The sequence below is a fragment of the Dromiciops gliroides genome, chromosome 3 (genome assembly GCF_019393635.1).
Source record: "Dromiciops gliroides isolate mDroGli1 chromosome 3, mDroGli1.pri, whole genome shotgun sequence".
Taxonomy (NCBI): Eukaryota; Metazoa; Chordata; class Mammalia; order Microbiotheria; family Microbiotheriidae; genus Dromiciops; species Dromiciops gliroides.
In genome coordinates, this window is record NC_057863.1 from 213,015,695 (window position 1) to 213,036,712 (window position 21,018).

The 21,018-nt window shown below is 37.4% G+C and overlaps 1 protein-coding gene across 7 annotated transcripts in view; it reads left to right on the top strand.

Moving 5' to 3' along the window:
- Positions 1–21,018, top strand: part of EPHA6 (EPH receptor A6) — a 1,203,504-nt gene that overhangs the window by 947,128 nt on the left and 235,358 nt on the right. For all 7 annotated transcript variants that reach the window (XM_043994222.1, XM_043994223.1, XM_043994224.1 and 4 more), the window contains one exon: positions 9,924–10,109. In XM_043994222.1, the coding sequence (XP_043850157.1) occupies positions 9,924–10,109 (186 nt within the window). The remainder of the gene's footprint in view (positions 1–9,923; positions 10,110–21,018) is intronic.

Here is a 21,018-nt window from a genome sequence, read left to right on the forward strand (position 1 = left end):
TGAGAAAAAGGTATATTCCTTTCTGTCCCCATTCAATTTTCTCCAGGCATCTATCATGTCTAACTTTTCTAGTAATCAATTCACCTCTTTCACTTCTTTCTTATTTACTTTTTGGCTAGATTTATCTAATTCTGAGAGGGGGAGATTCAGGTCCCCCACTAGTATAGTATTACTGTCTAATTCCTCTTGTAACTCATTTAACTTCTCCTCTAAGAACTTGGATGCTATACCACTTGGAGTATATATATATTTAATATTGATATTACTTCATTATCTATAGTACCTTTAAGCAAGATGTAATTTCCTTCCTTATCTCTTTTAATGAGATCTATTTTTGCCTGCACTTTGTCTGAGATAAGGATTGCTACCCCTTCTTTTTTTACTTTAGATGAAGCATAATATATTCTGCTCCAGCCTTTTCCCTTTTCAAATGTGTTTCTTGTAAACAGCATATTGTAGGATTCTGGTTTTTAATCCACTATGCAATTTGCTTCTGTTTTATAGCAGAGTTCATCCCATTCACATTCACGGTTATTATTACTGACTGTCTGTTCCCCTCCATTCTATTTACCCCCTTTGTACTTTTCCCCTCTTCTTTCACCCTATGCCTCCTCACCAATGTTTTACTTCTTACCCCTGCCTCCCCTGAACTGCCCTCCCTTTTTATCACCCCCCTCTCTTTTCTTTACCCTTTTCTCCCTTGCTTCTGTCCTCCCTTCTATCAGTCCCCCCTTTCCCTTCCCCTTTTGCTTCCCTAAAGAATGAGTTAAGTTTCTTTATCCCAATGAACGTATATGTTATTCCCTCTTTGAATCAAATCTAATGAGAGTAGGGTTGAAACAATGTTCACCCCCCCTTTCTTTCCCTCTATTGTAATAGGTTTTTTTCCACCTCTTCATATGATATAATTCATCCCATTCCACCTCCCCTTTCCTCTCCTCCCCATAGACTCCCTTTTTAACCCCTTAATTTTTTTTGTATCATTACATCAAAGACAATTTATATTTATACCCTCTGTGCAAACTCTTTCTCTCTGCCCAAATACATTTACAATTCTTAAGACTTATGAGTATTATCTTCCCATGTAGAGATATAAACAGTTTAATCTAATTGGGTAACCTTTATTTTTTCCCCTCTGTTTACATTTTTAAACTTCTCTTGAGTCTTGTATGTGAAGATCAAATTTTCTATTCAGTTCTGGTCTTTTCACCAGGAAAGATTGAAAGTCCCCAATATCATTAAATGTCCATCTTTTCCCCTGAAAGAAAATGCACATTTTTGCTGAGTAATAGATTCTTGCCTGCAATCCAAGCTCCTTTGCCTTCCGGAATATCATATTACAAGCCTTGCAGTCCTTTAATGTTGAAGCTCCCAGGCGGTCCTGTGCAATCCTGACTGTGGCTCCATGATATCTAAATTGCTTCTTCCTGGCTGCTTGGAGTATTTTCTCCTTCACATGATAATTCTGGAATTTGGCTACAATATTCCTTGGGGTTTTCCTTTTGGGGTCTCTTTCAGGAGGTGATCGGTGGATTCTTTCAATGATGATTTTATCCTCTGATTCTATGATATCAGGACAGTTCTCCTTAATAATTTCCTGGAGTATGGTGTCTAGATTCTTTTTCTGGTCATGGCTTTCAGGCAGTCCAATGATTCTCAGATTGTCTCTCCTCGATCTGTTTTCCAGATCAGTTGTCTTTCCAATGAGGTATTTCACATTTTCTTCTATTTTTTCATTCTTTTGATTCTGCTTGACTGATTCCTGGTGTCTCATGGATTCCTTATCTTCCAACTGTCCCATTTTAATTTTTAAGGCATTGTTTTCTTCAGTGAGATTATGCACCTTTTTTTCCATTTGGCCAAGTGAATTTTTTAAGGCAGTGTTTTCTTCAGTGAGATTATGCACCTTTTTTTCTATTTGGACAAATGAATTTTTTAAGGCATTGTTTTCTTTAGTGAAGTTATGTGCTTCCTTTTCCAAGCTGCTGATTCTTTTTTCATAGTTTTCTTGTTTTGCTTTCATTTCTCTCCCCATTTTTTCTTCTACCTCTCTCAATTGATTTTTTAAATCCTTCCTTCCAGGAAGGCTTTTTGTTCTTGAGACCAATTCACCTTCCCTCGTGGGCTTCACATGTAGGCAATTTGAGGCTATTGTCCTCATCTGAGTTTGTGTTGGCTTCTTCCCTATTGATACAGAAGCTCTCAATGGAGAGGGCTCTTTTTCGCTTCTTACTCATTATTGCAGCTTGTTTGTTTATTTTTTAAGTTGAGGTCTGCTCTGGGGGCACCAGGGTCCCTGTTTTGAGCTTCTTGTGCAGGGGTATAGGTGCTGTGTGACCGGCTTTTTACTCTGAGGCCTTTATAGTGTGTGCAGTTCGACCCCCTGCACTTCCTGTCTGGGTGCACTTGGCCAGGCTCCTGATCCCGCCTGTCCCATTCATGGCCCTACAGCCTGCCCTCCCAGCTGGTACAGGTAGGTTTTTCCACTGTCCTTCTTGGCCACCAGATTTTTGAGCCAGGTTCCAGGGGCCTCATTTGTTCGGCTGTGGAACCACAGCTCCTGCTGACTTGCCCCGACCCCCTCAGCGCTTGGCTGCTGCCCTGCACTGGGCCTCCCTTTTGCCCAAGCCAGACCGACCTTTTCCTTAAGTCTTCTAAATTATCTCTGGTTGGAAGACTGTGTCTCTCTGTCTCTTTGCAGGTTCTGTAGTTTCGGAATCCGTCCAGAGGCTTGATTTAATGTTCTTTTTGAGGGAACAGAAGGAGAGCTCAGACAGCTTGCTGCTTCCTCCCTGCCATCTTGGCTCCGCCCCACCTTTTATCCCATCTGTTAATTATTTTTGTTGTGCAGAACATAATTTCTGCTCTTATAATTTTCACTTCTCCTTTAACCCATTTAAGAATAGCATGTTGTATTTCCATATTCTTCCCAAATGCCACAGGGTCCTCAGTACCATCAAGTGTTGGATCATTTTCTTTTATTTTGCAGTATTTATTATAGATACCTGAACTCATTTACTAGATCTAGAAGTCATATTTATCTCTATTGTTGTGTTTCCTGTTGATTTATCTGTTTATATTCAAGGTCTTCTAGTTTTTTGCTTCCTGAAGTCTTTGGGACTTTCAATATTTTCTCCTCATTTTCCTTATTGTACTATTCCTGACTCTTTCCATTCTGAGTGTGGTTTCCTTGGGAAGGCTGAATTTTAGATCTTTGAGAGTACTTCAGCCTCCTCCCACACTGGGCAATTCACAGTTGACCAGCCTAGGTCTCCACTTTAACTGCTTTTCAAGTGGTCAGAACTGGATGTTGTGCTCTTTTTCTCAGACTTAGAGAAGTGCAGTACACATACCCCCATATGCACAGTGTCACATGTGAGGGCCCTGCCCCGTTCCATCTGTTCCTCAGTTCTCTGGCCCAACACTAGTAGTTTCAAGTCTGTTTTCCCTCATTGCCAGCAGTTCAGAGTTTTGCAGCACTTGTACTTGCAGGTTGCAGCTTCCAGCAACCTTAGATCCTACAGGGCTATGGCAAAGCTGGCTGTCAAGCCCTAAGCAAGTTTTCTTGGCCTGGATCTGGGGTATCCATAGCACTGGAAAGAAAGAACGCAGATGAAAGTGTAGAGGTGGATTTTGATGTAAGCTTGTGTCATTTTCTTGGGTCTGCTAGTACAGTCTTGCTGTTGGTATCATGGCAGGTGGAATAGGGGTATTTAATGAGCTCAAAGTCACTGATCATCACTTCCTAGGTTTGGTTTGGTTTGCCTTCTTTTGGGTTCCAGGTATCTTAGACCCTGAAAATAGCTGAAGTTGCTCTATCTTGGTTCTAAAATTTCTATTATGGGAAGGTGTAAGATATCATGGAGATCAGAGAAAACACCTAGTCTGCCATCTTGTTGACCACATGATCCAGAAGTCCTTTTCCTTAATCTAACACCACTCAGACATCTTTCTCTACTATCTCATCCACACTATAGGTTCACATGAAAATTTTACCCATTTACTTTCCAAGGCAAATCTGTCTACATGCACCTTTGACCCCATCCTTTCCAGACTGCTCCAGAAAAATTTTTCTTATCTTCAGTTTCTTCCTGTATGTTCATTATACTGCCACCTACAAATATATCTGTGTCTCTCCCAGTCTTAAAAATCCCTCACTTAATCTGACTATTGTGGATAGTTCTTATCCAGTCTCCCTCCTCTCCTTTATAGGTGAACTCTGGGAAAAAGCCTTGGCTCAGATCCTCTTCACCTCTTTCCTAGACTATTTTGTAGACCTTCTAACTGGTCTCCTTGCTTCAAGTCTATCCCCTAATACATCAACCACTCAGCTGCCATGGTGATCTTTCTAAAGCATAGTTCTGATCATACCATCCCTCTACTCAGTAACGCTCAGTGGCACCCTATTGTCTTCAAAATCAAATACAAAGTCTTCTGTTTGGCGTTTAAAGCTCTTCATAATCTGGACCCTTTTCACCTTTCCAGGCTATTAACACTCTACTTCCCTCTACATATTCCATTTCCTTGTCATTTTGGTCAGTTTGAAGTTCCTCAAACAAGACGCCCCATCTTCTGTTTGAACTAAGCATCCCTTATGCCTGGAATTTATCAAGACTTCACCTGGACCTCTTAGCTTCTTGCCTCCTACAAATTTCACTTCAATTCCTACCTTTTATAGGAGGTTTTGACTGGCATGTGCGCACACACACACACACACACACACACACACACACACACACACACACACACACCTATCTACCTATGAATGCCTTCCCTTTTCAGATTATTTCCATCCACTCTGTAAATAGTTTATATAAACTTAAATATTTCCATGTTACCTCCCTCACTGGAATATATGTTCCTTTAGGTCAGGGCCTGATGTTTTGTTTTGGTTTGGTTTGGTTTTTTTGCCTTCCTCTGTATCCCCATTTCAGGCTTCATTAGATATATAATTGTGGTTTTGTTGTTGTTGTTGTTTTGCAGGGCAATGAGGGTTAAGTAACTTGTCCAGGGTAACACAGCTAGTGTCAAGTGTCTGAGGCCAGATTTGAACTCAGGTCCTCCTGAAACCAGGGCAGGTGCTTTATCCACTGTGCCACCTAGCTGCCCCCATGGCTTCATTAGATTTAATGTATCTATTAAGTCCAGACGTACAAATTTGACTATTCTGATACTACTACTGCTACTACTACTACTAATATGACTACTACTACTACTACTACTACATTGTTGTTGTCGTTGAGTCATTTTAGTCATGTCCCACACTTCATGACCCTATTTGGGGTTTTCTTGACAAAGATATTAGAATGGTTTGACATTTCATTATTTAGCTCATTTTACAGATGAGGAACTGAGGTAAAAAGGGTTAAGTGACTTGGCCAGAGTCACATAGCTAATGTCTGGGGCCAGATTTGAACTCAGGAAGATGAGACTTACTGACTATACATCCAGTACTCTATCCACTGCACCACCTAGCTGCCCAATGTTACTAGGTACCATTCCCCCCCAAAAAAAAATTATCAGTAGTATCAGAAACTATACAGTTAAATTCACTTATTTTCATCTATCTGCCTGAGACATCTAGCTTGGAAAACAAAGATTTCAGATGTGCCCTCTTACTGAACTTCTGGAATATACAGAAAGAATGCTTTCAGTGTTCCTAATTGAGACAACTGTGTTTGGTGCCAGTAGAATGAGTGTGATAACAGCTTGATAATGCAATGCTTCACGTGAAGAAACACCTGCCTAGTGTTAATAAGATACATGAATTCAGGCAACAAAAAAATCAAAGAAAAACAGTGTTGTGTCACTCTTGGTAAAATACCAATAGATTAGTCCATTCATTTCATTATATTTAGAAGTTTATTTGAAACACTATGAAATGTGAAAGAAAAATCCCATGGATTAGCATCTCATAGCAGATGAGAGGTGTTAAATTGATGCTGAATCTTTCTATCCACCAGCAGTCTTACTATAGGGAAAAATAGGAAAACCTATTTTTTGCTTTGAATATTCATCACAGCGAATCAAGGTGATCTGAAGATGAATCTTCATTTACCTTAGTGTGCCCAGATAGACCACATATTAAAAATAGAAATCCAACATTCCCTCCTTCAAAGTGCTCTATCTTGAAAGAAAAATATGGAAAGTTTCGATCAACTTCCTTTCTTTTTATCATTAATATCCACAGGAGAAAAGCTTTAGCCTGAGTTTAAAAAAATGAAAACCACCATTGTAAAGAGAACTGAATAACTGAAATGTCTTTGTTCTATGCTCACAAGAACAGTGATCCCACAACTGATTGGGATTTAAATTTTTAAAAAGTGGCTTATTATCTTTGATTTTAGAATTACTGCAAGAATAAAATTTGAGCACCTTTGTATTGAAGTGCTAAAGAACTCAATCATGTCTGGCCAAAGCTATATGTGTGTACATTTACATGTGTGTGTGCATTTCTGAACATTTCCAAAGCTAAAATCTACATTATCTTTATATGTAAATATAATAAGCTTTGTAATTATGCAATTTTCTTTATTTCCTTTCTGTGATTGCCATTATATTAGTTTGCTTTTTTTTTTCTTTTATGTGCTAACATCCTACTAGACCTCCAGGTGAATTTAGCAAATTTTCATTTATCCATGCTGATGGGTTAAAATTATCCCTAGTAAGTCAGAAACCTAACTTGGAGCCTATGATCTATAAACTCCTCCCCACCAGACTTTTAACTAGTGTTATTAACAAAATTGGCTTCTTTTATTTTACTGCCTTTATTTTAAAAATACCAAAATAAACATACCACAAAAGAGGTGGGTACAGGGGATAGTACAACTATTAACTGGTATACTAGTAGGTAATTCACTCCTGAAAAATTCCTAAATATAGCATGGTCATTCAGGCATTAAAGCCTATTTAATTCATTTCCTACATTGTTTACTGTGCCCCCCTTACTTATCCAAACATATTCCCCCACTAAATAAACTGTTTCTTAGGTTGGTAAAATATCAGCAGGTTTCTATCCCCACCTTAATTATCATAATCAGAAAATTCTGTTGAGTCAGTTGATCAAAAAGTAAACCAGGGGGGCAGCTAGGTGGCGCAGTGGATAGAGCACTGGCCCTGGAGTCAGGAGTACCTGAGTTCAAATCCGGCCTCAGACACTTAACACTTACTAGCTGTGTGACCCTGGGCAAGTCACTTAACCCCAATAGCCTCACTAAAAAAAAAAAAAAAAGTAAACCAGGCATGAACAAATCCTTAATCAATGTGAAATATTACAGACATTTGTGTCATTGAATAACAGATGATGTCACACAGGAAATATATTGATGAGAATCCACTATGTCCCACAGAGTTATGTTTTAAAAACAGCAAATCAGATAGGAATCAAAGCTGTGATAGCCAAATCCAGTGGTACAGGAATCCAGAGAGGGAATCCCCATCTTGTGGGAGGAAGAGGAGAAGAGAAGAGAGAAAATTCTATCGGTCACGTGGTTAAGTGGTTAACTTCAAAAGGTTGAAAGATCATTGGCATTATAGCAGTGCCCCTGGAACAGCAGTGATGGATGGTCGAATCTACAACAGATGCTGAGAGACGTACCAATGACAAACTAAACACCACAAGGAAAAGTGACCCCTTGAGGGGTGCAGAGAAGTACATGTTATGGATTCTATAGAAGCACAGACACTTGGAGCCCAGCAGAGAGCAACACCCATGGGGAACCTTATGAGGACTCATTAAAGGGAAAAAAGAATTCCCATTAATCAGGACTTAGGACTTTATCCCTTTGCCACACATGTTTTCCATACACATAATAGCCATCTTACTTGTAATTTTAGGTCACTATCTCTAGTAACCTTATGTATAGAAAGAATGGGACATGAGTTTTCGGAGATGTCTGTTAATTATGCTTGCTATACCTACTTATTAAATATACTTTCTATAAGCTAATTAAGTCTAGCTGACAATAAAAGAGAAGTACACTGGTTAGAAGCTCATGAATAAGTGTCAAAACCCCAATTATCTTCAGGTTGAGCCCACTGACCATGAGGAAATAGTAGCTACTACCACTCTATCTGACAATTTGAGCAAGTGTGGGGAACGTAGACCTGGAAGAGGTTCTACACAAGTAGCTTCACTACTTTGAATGGTCATCTTTTTTTGTTTTGTTTTTGGGGTGAGGCAATTGGGATTAAGTGACTTGCCCAGGGTCACACAGCTAGTAAGTGTCAAGTGTCTGAGGTCAGATTTGAACTCAGGTCCTCCTGACTCCAGGGCCGGTGCTCTATCTACTGAGTCGCCTAGCTGCCCCTGAATGGTCATCTTTACTTCAGTCTTTTCCAAATTGTATTCATACTTTTTAGGGCTCAACCCAAGTCCCATCAGAGTAGCTAGGTGGTGCAGTGGATAAAGTGCCAGACCTGGAGTCAGGAAGACTCATCTTCCTGAATTCAAATCTAGCCTCAGACACTACCTATGTGATTCTGAGCAAGTCACTTAATTCTATTTGCCTCAGTTTCCTCATCTATCAAATGCACTGGACAAGGAAATGGCAAACCACTCTAGTCTCTTTGCCAAGAAAACCCTAAAGGGGATGACAGAGTCAGATATGACTGAAAATGACTGAACTACAGCAACAAAAACAAGCCCTATCTTTTCAAGAGATTTCTGTCCTTCATTAACCTCATGAATCTTCTTTATCTGAATTTTTGTAGCACATAGTCAATATCAGGATTTACTACTTAATTGTAGACTGTCTTGTATAGTTTACAGATTGTTTCAAGTATATTTGTTCTATTTCCCTAACTAGAGAATAAATTCCTTGACAATAGAGCAATTTTTTTTTCTTTTTTCCTCATAATTTCTCACATAGTGCTGGGCACATAGTAGATAAACAAAAAGCGATTGTTAATAAAAGTAGTAAATCCTGAAAGCAGTTTTCATATAGTGAAGCCAAAGAAAATTCATAACTTGGTGTGCTTCCTATTCACTGACATGGGACTGGTCATTTAGCCATATGATCATGAATGAGTTAACTAAAAGAACCAGACATGTCAACCAACTCAAAAAAACTCATCCTGCCATCTTTCTTTGCCTTATGGATAAAAAAATTACAGTGTATCAATTAACACAGCTTGGTACTTCAAAATATTCTTAAATTCTAGTCCTTTTAGTGTTAAGCATGAACTGATATAATTATGATTTTAGGTTACATGACCTCAGGATTCCTTTCTTACAGACAGATGAAATTCAGAGATGACCAACTTGCAAAAAAACCATCTGAGTACATGTATTCTCTAAACATAATATGCATTTGACCTATAGGTCAATATTGATAGCAGATTCAAAAAGTTTACATACTGATTTTTTTTCCTGTTAGACATCATTAGAATCACATGCTGTGTTGATTATAATAGTTCAGTTGTTCAAGAATATCTTTCACTAGTAGGTGTTCTACAATACAACATTTGCATGTCTTGTTGTTATTTAGTCATTCCAGTCCCGTCTGACTTTTTGTGACCTCATTTGGGCTTTTCTTGACAATGGAGTGGTTTGCCATTTCCTTCTCTAGCTTACTTTACAGATGAGGAACTAAGAAAAAAGGTTAAATGACTTGCCCAGGGTCACACAACTAGTAAGTGTCTGAAGCCAGATTTGAATTCAGGAAGATGAGTATTTCTGACTTCAGGCCTAGCACGCTATCCACTACACCACCCAGGTGCCCTTTGCATGTTTATTCCATGACAATTCATTATCAATGATGCCGAACAAGCTTGTGAGCTTCTCAATTTTTTAAAAAGAGTTCTTCATGTGAAAATGATGCCCTTGGGGAGAAGTCAGCTTTATTAAAAGGAAGAAATTACACTGACAATGCAATTCTTCTCAAATATGGGCACTATGTTTAAACTCTTGTTCTTATTTCAAGGTGAATTTGGAGAAGTTTGCAGTGGACGTTTGAAAACACCAGGGAAAAGAGAGATCCCAGTTGCCATCAAAACTTTGAAAGGTGGTCACATGGACAGGCAAAGAAGGGATTTTCTAAGAGAAGCTAGTATCATGGGACAATTTGACCACCCAAACATCATTCGCCTGGAAGGTGTTGTCACAAAAAGTAAGTTATTGTTTGTTTTTATCAGCTCTTTTATGTACTAAGTCAGTGTTTGAATTAAAAATTAAATAATACTACTATGCTTAGGGGAATGCTTAGGTTCCTAGCCTTTGCTAATCAATTCTCCTTTTCTTGAGACTGTCAACAAGAGTGTGAATATCAGCCTGTGACATTTCCTTTGGAAGTGGACTCCTATTGCCCAGAAATAAATTAGTTTGCATAGGTCACCCAAGAACCTTGAAGTGATATTGACCATAAGTCACTTCCAATGTAGCTTGCAATGACAAACCAGAAGTAAAGGTCTCTGTCCTTGATGAGAATTGTATAAGCTATTCTCTCCCTTCATAGCTTGCTAAACATCACTTTAAAAAGAAGAAAATGCTTAAATACTGTTCATTATTAAAGTAAAACACCTCTATAACAAAAAATATCATCTTGGTTAGGCTATATAGTACTGGAGCACTTTTTAAGTAACAGATTTCCAATAATAATGTTTTTATTATCTGATCCCCCAAAATGCCTTTAGAAAGTCAGATGAGAATTACTGTGAATGTAAGGAAGGAATCTATTTTTCTATCAAAATAAAATTCTATTTTTATAGTTTGGGTGGAACCAAGGTCATCTCATTAAAAGGAGTTTTTTGGAAAACTTGAAATTTGTCATTTATTCTAAGAATTTAAATTTTTAAATATTCTGTTCTACTTAAATCATTAAAAAATAGTAAATATACCAGTGTTCATCTTTTGCTCTATTAAGATACACAAAAATAAATACAATTTACATTAAAGTTTCATAGTCATCCTTTAAATCTTATTCCTTCATTCTTTATTAACTAACATCTCCATTAAAGGTATGTTGGGCAGGAGCAGGGAATGACATGTTACTGTGTTTTTAGAACAGGAATGCTTTATAAAGCATGAAGCTCTCTCCATGTGTCAGAAGTCTGTGTATCTCATCTGTGAGTCATGATTGATTTACTGCATGCCAGTGGACAAAATACATTCACTTATTCCTTCTATTTCTTTTTAAATTTAACACTTACAATGTTTCACAACAAACCTCAAAGACTCTTTGGGGAAAAATATTTCTAAAGTATTGTTTTTGTTGAGTTATTTCAGTCCTGTCTAACTCTTCATGACCCCATATGGGATTTTCTTGGCAAAGATACTAGGGTAGTTTTCCATTTCCTTCTCCAGATAATTTTTTTTTTTTTTTTTTTTAGTGAGGCTATTGGGGTTAAGTGACTTGCCCAGGGTCACACAGCTAGTCAAGTGTTAAGTGCCTGAGGCCGGATTTGAACTCAGGTAATCCTGATTCCAGGGCCGGTGCTCCATCCACTGTGCCATCTAGCTGCCCCTCCAGATAATTTTAAAGATAAGGAAACCGAGGCAAACAGGTTAAGTGACTTGCCCAGGATCACATAACTAGTAGCTGAGGCCAAATTTGGGCTCAGAAAGATAAGTCTTCCTGACGCCCAGGCTCTGAATTCTATCCACTATTCTACCCACCTAGATGCCTTTAAAGTACTGTAAAGTGACTTAAAAATAGGAAGAGCTTGTTAAGTAACTTCAATTTTCACTGAGAATGTGCAACTCCCAAGGGGAAAAATCCATTTACCCTACATTCCTTCAGAAAGCTCTAAACAACACCCAGTACAGGGTTTCCCAAAAGTCTTAGTACAGTTTTAATATATTGAAGCTTAAGGCTAAAGGAGGCATGGAGTTTAGGGTAATACAGGCCTCAGGGCCAACAGCCTTTTCATCTGAATTGCTGAGAAGCTTCCTGAGTGAAATGTTTCTCGAAGAGCCTTATTGTGTCTTGAAGCTTATAATTGCATAAGCTGCACTAAGACTTTTGGGATATCTTGTATAGTGTGAGAAAATAATAGGATTCTGGGGACTCAGACACACACACACACACACACACACACACACACACACACACACACACAGGAACTTTGGCTGGTTTTGCAGGGCCACCCCAGAGTCAGGAGAATTTCAAAGGAAATGTAGATAGACCTTCCTAATTAGCTAAAGGAAGTTAACTAACTTAAGACCACCTTCAAGTCATGTCAATCAATGGACTTGAATGTTACCAGCCAATTAGCTGGGATCAAGGTGGAGTGACCCACCTCTACCTAAAACAGGTTAAAAATCCCTGGAGAGGGATCTCTCACTCTCTTTGCACGCTCTTCCCTCTCCCACACTGCTTTTTCTTTCCCCTCTATCTTAGGAATATAGGGTTTTGTTTTTTTTTGTGAGGCAATTGGGGTTAAGTGACTTGCCCAGGGTCACACAGCTAGTAAGTGTTAAGTGTCTGAGGTCGGATTTGAACCCAGGTACTCCTGAATCCAGGGCCGGTGTTCTATCCACTGCGCCATCTAGCTGCCCCAGTAGATAGGGCTTCTTAACTTTCTGAGCCATGTGATCTATCTATTTACTAATATTTAATATACTTTAATAAATGCTTAATGCCCCTAAACTGGTGCAGGAGCCTCTAATTTCTAGGCAACAAATATTATAAATCCCAGCTAAATTCCCTAACACCTTGGACAACAATAGGACGGCCACATATCATTTTATTTGCCACAATAGAGAGACAGAGATATGCATATATGAGAAAGAACAAATGTATAGAACATAGAGAAACTCTATTATCATTGCAATGATTCAGTATAATTGCTTTTTTAAAGAAAGTAATACTTCCCTATGAGTAATTCAGCAGAAAAATAAAAATGGAAAAAATGCCCTTCAAATCTATAATTTAAAATTTGGGTTATGAACCTTGGTGAGTCATTAACCACCATTTCTGAGGAAGGTCAGAGGTAATATGTATATATATGCTTGAAATTTCTAGGAACAAGCTTTGAACCCTGGATTTTAAAGTTTACAGAAGCTTTATTGTCTCTCTTTTCCTCCTTTGCTAAATACAGTCCTGTGAACTTAGAATTACTCCTGTATCACATTTATCTTCCTTTTTTCTATTTATCATGCTAACAGTTTAAAATGTTTATGTAAAATGGAAGATATATAACAGTACAATCTAATAGGGTTGTTAGTTTTTTTGGTTTTTTGCTGAATATATTTTGTAAGAAAGGAATAGGTAGGTCAAAAAAAAAAAAGATTATCAGTAATATATATAACAGTTCAAACCTCTAATCTGTGTCACATAGATACCCCAAAAGTCATCATTAGCACTGGCCTTAAGATTTTAACAATCTAAGATAAAATGAGCCTTTTAATTTTTTTGGTATGACTCATAATTTCTAACACAATGCTGGATATAAAATAGGTATACATGGAATTACTATCAATAGTAATTTGCCCATTTCTATAAGCCATTATTGACTACTGAGGGCAAATCAAGATTCCTTTTTAAAAGGTTTATAAAGGGAAGGTGATATTTATCTATTTAGGTATAGGAATAGGTATGCAGATGTGGATGTGCATATGGATGTGTTTATATATATATATGTATATATGTGTGTGTATCTGTGTGTCTGTATGTGTTGGGGTTGACATATGACAATGTGTGTATATGTCTGTGTATGTGTGTTTGTATATATATTTGCAGTTCTAAGAAAACAATTGTAGAAAGAGAAAAATATAATACTCTTGAAACTGGAAACATAAATTACTATTTTGCGTGTATGAGCATGCCTTGTCTTAGAGTTTTCAAAATTACACAAATTTTAAGTGAATTTATTGAAAATATTATCATTGTGATTGAAGTAAAAGGAAGTTTAAAGAAGAAAGGGAACAAATAAGTGAATGACTCATTCCCATAAATGTATGGAAATTGTTCCAAGATTGCTTTAAGTAGCAAAGAGATAGATAACAATTAGTGTTCCCTAAAGACTACATCATTACACAAAAGATAATACTAAAGAAGATTAAGATGCACCATAAATATATGTGGCTATATTTATATATAGACCTAAGGACATAGAAAATAAATACGTGATTTTTCAGCTGAGGGCAAACACAAAATTATAGATATGAATCTATATGCAGTCATTATGAATTGTTAATAATACTTTTTTTGTCTTATATATCTAATCACTGAAAGATCAATGCCATAGAGTTTCAGGGAACATACTGTAGACTCTCACAAATAGGTATATAATTGCTTTCATTTTAAGGTTGACAGTAAAATGATTACACACTGAATTATATTAAAACTGAAACTGATAAAAGTTGAACCTATTTATTTGATACCCATCACAGTTTCATTAACTCCAAAGCTATAGCTGATAGAAAAGTAGAAAAGTAGAGCTATAACAATATGCTTGGCGCATACTTTTCCCACAAGAAACAAACAAGCCATCAGATATTGCACAGACTTGTTAGCCATTACTGGCATATATGGTAGCAATTTATAAGTAGTAATGTGCTCTACAATGCCATTAGCAGTATAACAAAAAAGAGAAAAAGCACTGGGCTTCTGTAAAAAAAAAAGATGAAAGCTTTGCTTTCAATGATGAAGGAACACAGCCCTGTGGCTACAGTCTTCAACACAACTGGGCCATTTGGAGCTCTTTCCCTAGGATCTAACCCAGTGGCAGACACACGTACACACACACGTACACACACACACACACACACACACACATTTATTTGTTGGTTTGGTTTGTATATATCTACAAAAATATATAACTATATATTGTGACTATATATTTATTTAGTGCAATGCCCAGTACACAATAAGTGCTTAATAAATGATTGTTCACTGATCCATTCCCAATCACTGAAAGAGGCAAAAGAGGAAGAATTGACTACCATGTTCACCTTAAAGCTGCTGTTAAGGGTTAAAATTCTAGCTAGTCTGTCTAAAATATCTAATGAGTGGTCGCCAATAAATTATAAGCTTTAGCAAGAGTTAAACTTTTAAGCATTTATTAAGGAGAATAAGAATTTGGTAAAGAGAGAGAAAGGCCTAGAGTCCTATCTATTAAAGGGAGAGCACATTTCTAGCTCCGCTCTCCACCAGAGTCCAAAGGCAAGAGCCCCAGAGTCAGCGCCAGTCTCTTCCTTCCTCCTCCCACTAGTCCGCGTCACTTCCTCCCGCCAAAGAAAAGACTCCTGGTCTTGCCCTCAAAGACCTTCGCTTCATGGGTAGAACTCTTCTACAGTAAGTATCCAGCAGGTGGCGTTATTCCAATCGTTACACTGCATTGGTACTAATTAAATGCAATAAGTTTGACTATATTCCAAATGAATCCAATAGACTACTTTCCATTACTAGACTGTGAAATCATCAACCATATTCCTACCCCAAAATAGAGCAGTCCTAAAGCTTTAGTGGGCCATTTGAAGCAATACCAACCACTCCCTATTTGTCCCCCAAACCTGTTTAAACAATCCAGATTGCTGTGTGGGACTTTTAAGGAACTCTAGCGTGGCCACATGGAATCTAGGTAAGAGGGTCCATTACAATCAATAAATCAAGAGTGTAGAAGGTAAAGGAGGAAATGCCAGAGGCGAGTTGAGAGATATTACCCAAGTGCAGTAACATGGCTTCTCTGGTATCAGGAGATTAAGCTTAAGTACATTTGGATGATTGGGCAATTTTAATACATTTCCTCAGGATTTCAACCACCTGTTCTATCTACCTCCTTCTCTGCCTTTTCCAAATACTTATAAATCCTCCTGGAGAAGTTACCTGAAGCTGATGGAAAGAGGAAATAACACAGAAGCAGTCTGAACTCCTCACCACTCCCCCCCCTCCCCCCCCCCCCCCGCCCCCATTCAATAGCTCCACTGGCTCTCTATCACATCCAGAATGTATTACAAAATCCTCCGTTTGGCATTCAAAGCCTTTTACAACCTAGCCTCTTCTCACCTTTTTAGTCTTCTTAGACCTTACTCCCTGTCACATACTCTTTCATGCAGTGACCCTAACCCTCCTGGTTGTTCCTTGAACAGGACATTCCATGTCTCTGGATATTTTCTCTGGCCCTCCACCATGCCTAAACACCATCCCTTCTCAAATCTACCTATTGAGTTCCCTGACTTCCTTTATGTCAATTAAAATCTCATGTTCCACAGGAAACCTTTCCCAACCCTTCTTAATTCTAATGCTTTCCTTCTGTCATTTCCATAAACACACATATACATATGATGTTTATATTTTATTCATCTTGCTTTGTATATATTTGTTTGCATGTTATCACTTCCATTCACTTGTAAGCTCCTTTTGGGGCTAGGACTGTCTTTTGCCTCTTTTTGTATCCCCAACACTTAGCACAATACCTGACACATAGTATCTGCTTAATTAATGTGTGCTGATTGATTAATTGATACCCCCATTATCTAATCCAAAACAAATCAGGAACAAGGCCAAGAGAATCAAGAAGCAACAATAGGAAATATATGCTGTACAATTCATCTTTTATGAATAAAGGAGCAAAAACTGGTATAAAATATAAAATACACACTTATTTCCATACTTTAATGGATCTGTGATCTCATCAAAGAGGATATTCTTTACCCTAGAGTAGATTGAAGCCAACACATGCTTTTTAATGATTTGCAAATCTTATTCATGTTCTTTCATAGCTCTTCCACAGATGAAGGAATGTTTGGATGGATAGACAGACAGACAGATATGTCTCTGAATATTCAAAGATATACAAAGAGACAGGACCATGTGTGTCAGCATACATGTACACATTCATTTTAAGTTCATTCTAACTATGAAAATCAGGTTGTGAAACAGTTAAATTTAAGAGTGATCATTCACTTAATAGAAGTTCTATTATATTTTTGTTGTTGTTTTTGTTTGTGTGAGTGTGTGTGTCAGTGTGTGTTTTTTGTTTTGTGGGGTAATGATGGTCAAGTGACTTGCCCAGGGTCACACAGCTAGTAAGTGTCAAGTGTTTGAGGCCGGATTTGAACTCAGGTCTTCCTGAATTCAGGGTTGGTGCTTTATCCACTGTGCCACCTAGCTGCCCCCTCTAATATATTTTAAATTAAAACATATTTACATGTGATATTTTAGAAACATAGCTATCAAATAAAGACATCTTTCTTTGAGTAAATGGGACTCATAGGACAATTGAAGTGTAAAGTATGTGAAAGATTTTTACTGAGAAGATGTGAAAAAATAGTAAAGAAATCAAGGAAGGACAGAATTTGGTAAATTCTTCCCACCAAACAGTCACTGTCCCATTGTTTTTGCTTTTTCTTCATAGTAGCCAAGACATGATGATGAATGACTCTTTTGCCTGCTTTGCTACAGCCCCAGTAACTTCTCAAGACTTTGAAATAATTTCCTACCATTTAACGTCAGTATGGTAAGAGATAAGAAGAAATGTTCCAACTTAGAGCAGGATGGCACCATGTGTTGGCACATTGCTCCAAGAGAGCTATGAGGGATCATTTGAATTAGGAGCTCACTTTCTCCCTAGCAAAGTATATTTTATCATTCATAAGGAATAAAGTACTCCTTCATTATTCAAGAGAAATCAGTTCTTGTCTCTCAAAGGTATATACTCAAGGTCATCTATTTCAATCTCATTTCCAGACCTCCTTCCAACTTACTCAGTCTTTCCTATAGGTCTTTTCACTAATAGCGATAGGTGAAAGATCTTATGAACAGCATGCCCCAACATAATAGTGATTCTGTAAAGTGGAATGGCTCAAAGAGGAAATAACTATTAATAAGAATCTTTTTTGCATATGTAATGTACCACATTCATTAGAACACTAAAACATACTAGGACAACTAGGTGTCACAGTGTATAGATAGAGTGCAAGACTTGACATCAGGAAGAATTATCTTCCTGAGTTCAAATCTGCCCCCAGACACTTACTAGCTTTGTGACCTTGAGCAAGTCACTTAACCCTGTTTGCCTCAGTTCCTCATCTGTAAAATGAACTGGAAAAGGAAATGGCAAACCACTCTCATATTTGCCAAGAAAACCCCAAATGGGATCACAAAGAATTATACATGACTAAAATGACTGAACAATAAAAAACCAAATATCTGTGTGTGTGTAGACACATACATACATATAAACAGTAAATGGGAGCAAGAATGATTGCTAACTTAGTCTAAAAGAGAATTTTCTTCCAAAGTTTCCATGTAGAAAAATTGAGTTGAGTGTAAAGAGGCTCTACTTTTTTTAACTAACAAAGATCCAGAGAAACACTGTGGCATAGTAGAGAGATGACTTCCAAGCCAGAATGTCATATCTTTGATACATACCAGTACTTAATACAGTGTCTAACATATAATATCTGCTTAATAAATGTTTGCTAGATGACTGTGTGACCCTGGGTAAGTCATTTAATTTCTGAGTGCAATTTTCTAAGACTATAACCTGCAAGACTGTTGCTTATCTATATTAATAGAGGAAATTTCCTCACCAGGAATTCCCTACCCCAAGGACTCTAAACCTTTTTATATCATACATTCCTTTTGCAGTCAGGTAAAGCCAATGGACCCTTTCTCAGAATAATGTTTTCAAATACAAAAAATATACAATATTCAAAAGAAAACCAATTATATTGAAATATAGCTATCAAAATATTTTTTAAAATTAATAAACACCAATAACCCCTCTGTTGATGAAATTATGGGTCCATACCCAAAAAAGTTTTAAAGACTTCAAACATTTAAATATCCTGTCTTCTAGGTGCTAGGAGAAATGCTCAGTTTAGATAATGCATAGCCACGGTCTTTAAAAGGCTTACAATCTAACAACGGTAATAGCATATACATAGAGAAATATTATATAAATAAGAATATAAGTACATAACAGAAACACAAAGTGATATGAGTTCAAATAAGAGATAACTTCCAAAAGGTTGAGTGCAGGGTAGTATCATGGAAAATCTCACATTTAAGCTGGGCTCTGAAGGATGCAGAGATGAAAAATGAAGGTAGTGTGGGAATGGAGAGTAGTATGAGCAAAGGCATAAAGGACAAAGCATAAGCCATGTTGCAGAAGTGGCAAGTAGTTTGCCTGGAGAGTAGATTAGTGTGAATAAGGTTAGAAAGCATGGTTTAGAGCCAGAATATTATATGTAAATATTGAGTGTGAAGGTTAGGAAGAATACACTTTTTTAAAAACGGTCTGATTCTAGAAGTAGAACATTCAGAGAGAAAGGAAAATTCAAGAAAATGACAAAAAAGTGAGAAGACTATACAGGGGAAAGCCTGTAGTATGGTCCAATAGAGGAAAAGATACTGCAAATAAAAATAATTCAAGTGTCCTTTTGTTTGTTTCTGAAGCCCAGATAAAGATGATATAGACTCCTACCACAGCTCCAACCGAATATCCTATTAGCTACGCAACTAAAATTCATATTCCAAAGCCTAACTTCTTCCCTCAAATCTATTCTGACTTCAATATTTCTATTCATAGCACAATCATTTATCTTGTCTCCCATGTTCAAAAACTTGGAGTTATCTTTGGATCTACCAATCCCCTCACATGCACATAGTTACCAGCTTCTACTGATTCCATCTCTGGAACATCTTGCTTTCCCTACTGCCAGCAGCCCAAAGCAAGTACTCATTACTACCCAGCTCAACTATTATAATAGTTTTTTTTTAATAAATTGTTATAATTGTTTCTCCCTTATACCAACCTTAACAGCAAAAAAAAAAAAATACTAAATAATCACAGATCTGATTATTCACACCACTCAAAAGTCAAAAGCACTCTAAGCTGAGCAAATTTCAAACTCCTTTGACATTTAAGGCCCCTCACAATTTGCCATCATCCTTTTTCTTTAGCTTCATCTTACATTACTACCCTACATCATCATCACCGTAACCACCACCACCACCATCATAATTATAGCTAGCATAAAGAACCTATTATGTGGCAGGTGCTGTGTAAGCTCTTTAAGAATATTATCTCATTTAATCCTTACAACAATCCTGAGATGCAGGTGCTATTATTTTCCTTATGAAGGATGACAAAACTGAGGCAAATAGACATTAAGTTATTTTCCCAGTAACAAAAGTGTCTCAGGTTAGATTTGAACAGTTACCCACTTCAGCACCTAGCTGCCTCCTACACTCACCCTGTGTTCCAGTCAAACTGAATAACTACCTGCTTCCTGAATGCTTACTAGATTCTCAACTCTCTTCACCTTTGATCTGATCTTATACCCACAATTCCATTCCACCATTTGAATTCTTTTGCCTTTTCAAGCCCAATTGAAATACCATCTCTTCCAGCAAACCTGTCTTGATATGACTGGTTGGTTATGATCATCCCCATAAAACTTTACAGTGTCTCTTATTTTAGAACTATTACATGTACTTACACTGAGCTCCAGTCCCCTAACTGCCTGTTGGACATTTCCAATGGGAATGTCCTTAAGTCATCTCAAACTTAACTTGAATGATAGAGAACCCATTGCTTCTCTCTGCACACACACACACACACACACACACACACACACACACACACACTCATCCTAACTACTATATTTCTATTGAGGTTACTACCAATCAAACAGGTTTAAAACCTTGCAATCATCTTCATTTCTTCCCTGTCCCTCAATTCCTGTTTCAATATGTTGACAGGCTTATTTATTCTACCTTTCCAATATCTCTCTTGCACCAATGATGGGGTTATTACTAGAGGTAATAAGTTTATTATTAATAAGTATATTAAGGGGCAGCTAGGTGGCACAGTGGATAGGTGGCACCTGCCCTGGATTCAGAAGGTCCTGAGTTCAAGTCTGGCTTCAGACACTTGACACTTACTAGCTGTGTGACCCTAGGCAAGTCACTTAACCCCAATTGCCTCACACAAAAAAATAAGTATATTAATGAACTGGTTTACTGAGTGAGAAGGTGACATGATTGGATTTTAGGAAAATTATGATTTTAGGAATATCACTTTGATATCTATGTGGAGTATGAATTGAAATAGAGAGTTATTAAGCAG